The sequence below is a fragment of the Sphaeramia orbicularis genome, chromosome 22 (genome assembly GCF_902148855.1).
Source record: "Sphaeramia orbicularis chromosome 22, fSphaOr1.1, whole genome shotgun sequence".
Taxonomy (NCBI): Eukaryota; Metazoa; Chordata; class Actinopteri; order Kurtiformes; family Apogonidae; genus Sphaeramia; species Sphaeramia orbicularis.
The window spans coordinates 419,107-424,301 of NC_043978.1; the positions used below are offsets into that span (position 1 = coordinate 419,107).

At 45.4% G+C, this 5,195-nt stretch overlaps 1 protein-coding gene across 1 annotated transcript in view; it reads left to right on the forward strand.

Annotated features, from left to right (window-relative positions):
* The window catches only part of dnah7 (dynein, axonemal, heavy chain 7), a 201,946-nt gene extending 199,096 nt beyond the window's left edge, over window positions 1–2,850 (forward strand). Inside the window, exons 64-66 of the mRNA XM_030126944.1 lie at window positions 695–872; window positions 1,978–2,081; window positions 2,547–2,850. Coding sequence (XP_029982804.1) covers window positions 695–872; window positions 1,978–2,081; window positions 2,547–2,753 — 489 coding nt within the window. The 3' untranslated portion in view covers window positions 2,754–2,850. The remainder of the gene's footprint in view (window positions 1–694; window positions 873–1,977; window positions 2,082–2,546) is intronic.
* The last annotated feature ends 2,345 nt before the right edge of the window (window positions 2,851–5,195 follow it).

Here is a 5,195-nt window from a genome sequence, read left to right on the forward strand (position 1 = left end):
ACTGACAGATTTACTGGAAACTTCTGCATCTGTTTTTTGTAAAAGGGCGGGGCACAGAGACGACTCTGACCAATCAGTGGTCTGCAGTGTTTACACAGTGTCACCTTTTAGTACCTGGTCCCCAGTCCTGGAACCTCGGTGGAGGTGAGACCAAAAAACTAGTACCAGGAACCAGATTCCAGGTCCTTTTTTGTAATGGAAACGCAAAAAGGCCGAGTCAAGTTGAGCCGGTACCATGTAGTGCAGGGGTGCCCAATCCTGGTCCTCGAGATCTACTATCCTGCATGTTTCAGATGTTTCCCTCCTCCAACACACCTGACGGTCATTATCAGTCTTCTGCAGAGCTTGGTGATAGGCTCATCATTTGAATCAGGTGTGTTGTAAGAGGGACACATCTAAAACATGCGGGATAGTGGCTCTCGAGGACCAGGACTGGACGCCCCTGATGTAGTGGAAACGTAGCATAAGCGTACAAGTACTGTGGTTGAACCACCACTGTGGTATGTGTTCTGTGTGTTAGTGGAGCTCTGGGGTTCAGAAGGTCAGTGCAGGGGGTGTCGGGGGGGGGGCGGGGGGGGACGTACACACTGACAGCACTGTGGGCACCTGGAGGGGTTTGAAATGTGCTCTAAAAATGACCATGTCCTGGACTTGGCCCTTCCTGTCACATCATGTGTGTTTTGTGTGTGTTCAGGACTGGTCTGAACAGGGAACTCCTGCCGTCTTCTGGATCTCAGGGTTCTTCTTCACCCAGGCCTTCCTCACAGGAAGTCAGCAGAACTACGCCAGGAAACACAAAGTCCCCATCGACCTGCTGGAGTTTGACTTTGAGGTCCTGGACCACAAGCCTTACAAAAGCCCCCCAGAGGACGGTAAGTGACGAACCAGGGGTTAAAGGTGGGGTCTGAGATGTTTTCCTGGAGCATTCTTTATTATATTCCTTAAAATCCCCTTCACACCCCGATTATAACTAATTAATTAAATGCTCTAACACAAAAATTTAAAAAATCAGTCACCTGTGGAACGGACAGGACTGAAAAAACACCATCTAATCATTTTGAGCGCCCACTGGAAATGATTGAACAGTGATATGTCTATCAAACTCAGCTGTCATCCACCCCTCCCCCCCTCCCCCCTCTGTTCGTACCCCTCTTCACGTTCCCAGAGGCTGGAGCGCTTGTACAGGAAGTGCAGCCAGAACCTGGATATATTAGTTCTATTAGGAGGGAAAGTTCACCTGCAAACTGTTTAGTCACAACATAAACCAGTAGGAAATGGAACATTAGTCCCATAGGTCTGAACTGGGACTGGTCTGGAAGAGCGGGGGGGTGGGAGGAGACTCAAGGAGGTCTGCATGGATACACCAGCTGGAGCCTCAGCTGGGGCCGTAGTCGGGGGAGGAGCCCGAGGCGTACAGGACCAGAGCAGGGAACAGAGCCTCAGCCGGTGTCGGAGACGGTTCGGCCGAACCGGACCGGACCAGACCAGACCGGACCGTAGACGCGTCGGAGCCAAACCCGGGTACAGAGCAGAGCAGAACCTCAGGAGGCGAACTGTTCCTGTGCAGCGCTCGTGAACCCTCGGGAACAAGCATTGTGCGTGTCACTACTCTGGAGGCGTGGCTTCAGAGGGACGTCTGAAGAAAGGGGTTTGGACTGTTGAATGAAGCAGTTTCAGAATGGAGCTGCTGGAACTGTTGTTCTAAGATCTCAGACCCCACCTTTAAGGAGGAACGAGGAACGCATCCAAACTAAGTCTGTTTACATCTACAACTGTGACCTGTTTACTGTTTTACTGCAACAAATTACATAGAACAACTGGAGTGAAGGGTGTGTAGGTACCAGAGAACACAGGTACCAGAGAACACAGGTACCGGAGAACACACTGTGTTCTCCGGTACCTGTCTGTGTGTCTTTCAGGTGTGTACATCTGTGTGTGTGTCTTTCAGGTGTGTACATCTGTGTGTGTGTTTTTCAGGTGTGTACATCCGAGGCCTGTTCCTTGAAGGAGCCCGATGGGACAGAAAGACCAAGATCCTGGAGGAGTCCAGACCCAAGGAACTGCATGACCCCATGCCTGTGGTGAGACACACTACACAATACACACTACAAACTACACACTGACACACTACACACTGACACAGACTGGCTAATGTATTAATAATATTATTTATGAGTTACATAATGCAGCTGTATTCTTCAAATGAAAAAGCATTTCTTCAGTGCATTTGAATTTAGATTATGGAACTAATCACTTCCATATTTGGACAGTAGAGTCCTGTTGGTGAATGAATGGAGAAAGAACAACGGTCCAGTTGGATTTCCTGTTTGTAATTCTGTCTAAACTTCTTCATTCATATTCTGATCAAATACACACAATACTTTTAATGAACCATTGAACTCACTCAACAGTTTAAACACATTTATTTGTGTCCAACTACACACTCATATGGACACACATCTGTCTGATGGACAGTGTCCTAACCCCGTACATGTCCCCCCCATCGTGTGTGTGTGTGTGTGTGTGTGTGTGTGCGTGTGTGTCAGATGTGGTTGAGGCCATGCAGGCGACAGGACATTCCTCACAGGATGTGTTACGTGGCGCCGGTCTACAAGACGAGTGAGCGCCGTGGGACTCTGTCCACCACCGGTCACTCCACCAACTATGTGATCGCTATGACGCTGAACTCCGGTGTTCCTGCTCAACACTGGATCAGACGAGGAGTGGCTCTGCTGTGCCAGCTCAGCTCCTAGAATGAGTCAAATATTCAAATGGAACAAAAGAAAAGAACAAACAGACGTCTCTGTACTCTGTCAGACACATGATGCTGAAGCTCTCTTGGTGAAATCGCAGCTGTTTCACTGTTTCACATGTGTTCACTTGTGTTCTTAGAGAAATGAAACGTATATGGTTTTGGAACATTTCCATGAAGCCCCGCCCTTTAACCCCATTAAACTGGAAGGATGTTCAGTCCATGAGTGAATGTGTCTCATGTCCGATGTCGTCTCATTCTTTCTCTCTTTCACAGTTCGTGGCTGATGGATCTAATCTGTAGTTACTTTTCCAATGACTCTCAAACCAAGGTTATGATCGTTAACGAAAACTAACGAAATGACAAAAACTAGAATTGTAAAAACATGTTCGTTAACTGAAATTTAAAAAACATAACTAACTGAAACTGTATTGTGTGTTTACAAAACTAACTAAAACAGATAAAAATTATGGATAAAATTCCCTTCGTTTTCGTCTTTGTCAATGTCGGATTGATATGAAATCGATTTATTTCACTCTAGCAATTTTAGCTAGCAGCACCATACGACACTTTTTGGTCCGTCACTTGTGTTCACTTGTGGTTTCCAGTCGTCTTCTGGTCCCCACTCTACCTGGAAACATGGAGACTAAAGCAGCAGAGTCCTGTCTGGGATTGATTTGAATACGACAACAGAGAAGAAGAGAAAAGAGGCGACTGAACTACAACTGAACTACAACTAAACTACAACTAAGCATTTAGAAAAAAATGAAAACTAATAAAAACTATCAAACCTGAATGAATTAAATTAATTAAATTAAATGAATTAAAACTAACAGAATTAGAGAAAAAAAGTCACAACTAAATAAAACTAAATGAGACTGAAAAATCCAAAACTATTAGAACCTTGTCTCAAACTATTGCATAAAAATGTGTTGAATGGAAACAGAACGTCTGTTTACTTTTAACCCCTTCAGCCCAATCTGGTGTCAGATTCAGTTACAGTTCCTGTCCTAGAATTTAGATCAGATTGTCTTTGTGTCTAACTTATTCCATCCATATTTATATGTGACAGTACTCAGATATTAGAACTGCAAAAGGACATGTGACCTGGAAACAGGAGGTCAAAGGTCACCTGTGTTCAGTATTCTACTATTCTATGACCAGAAGCTCCAGAGGAGAAATGTGGAGCAGAGAAATGAATGAATATAACAGAGAATGAGAGTATGACACAGAATGGACAGACAGACAACAAAAACCCTTTGACTGAGGGGGAAAAACCTGTAGGATCAACACACTGAACACAGTGTCTTTAAATAAAGACACTGTCTATAGAAGAGCATTTGCACACATGTTTACACATCTAATGCACTGACACCTAGGGAGATTTAATGTCCATATTTGGGTCCTATTTTTGGACCTAGTATTTGATTAAAAAGTTATTAATTATGGGATGGATCAGAGCAAGAGGAGGTCATCACCAGGTCAGTTGAAATAAAACGTTGAAAATGCCTTCCTGTTGAAATGAAATACCGTCGTGTTGAAGTAAAATGACTTCATGTCATATGGCCAAATTTTTTTATTTTTTCCCCCTTTTTTAATTTTAAAAAAGAAAAAATAAAGTTCAAGTCATAAATAAACACATGCTGTCCCATTGAAGTCAAACTCCTTCATGTTGAAGTAAACCAGCACTAAACCCATCAGTGTGTGTCTTCCTGGGGCGGTTGACCTCAGAGTCCTCCCAGGGTTCTTCCAGACACCGCAGACAGGAGGACCCCAGACTCTGATACAGAGGCACAGGAGGACCCCAGACTCTGATACAGAGGCACAGGAGGACCCCAGACTCTGATACAGAGGCACAGGAGGACCCCAGACTCTGATACAGAGGCACAGGAGGACACCACGGTCGATGAGGAACCCTGTTTATCCTGCACCAGGACCAGGCCGGTCCATTTTGGGCCTTCGCGCCCCCTCCCTCCACCCAGAAACCCATGTGTGGCCCTGGAGGACTCCCTAATCCCAGGACGGTCAGACCTACCTGGACCCGGCCCTGGCCTCTCACCATGGGCCTCAGCCTGATCCCATCTGGACCAGGTAACCCATCTCCTAAACCCTTATTGACCACAGGGACATCTCCAGCCTCACCTCAACATAAAGCTGATTTTAAGACCCCTGACAAAAAGAGCCACACCCCCACACACAGACCCACCACACATTTACATACAAATAAAAAACTTAAAGGCTTTGTATTAGAAAACAGGTACTCATTCTAGGGGATTCAAATGTGGGGAGACCCCCCCCCCCTTCAACTGTCAGGATCTACATGTAGATAGTTATCCATCAAACTGAAGCTATCTTACAGAAAGTAACCTGTGTCACTACTCCTGACACTGTCATTTTATTTGGGATCAATAATAGATCCCTCAAATTCAGGGCTACAACCATC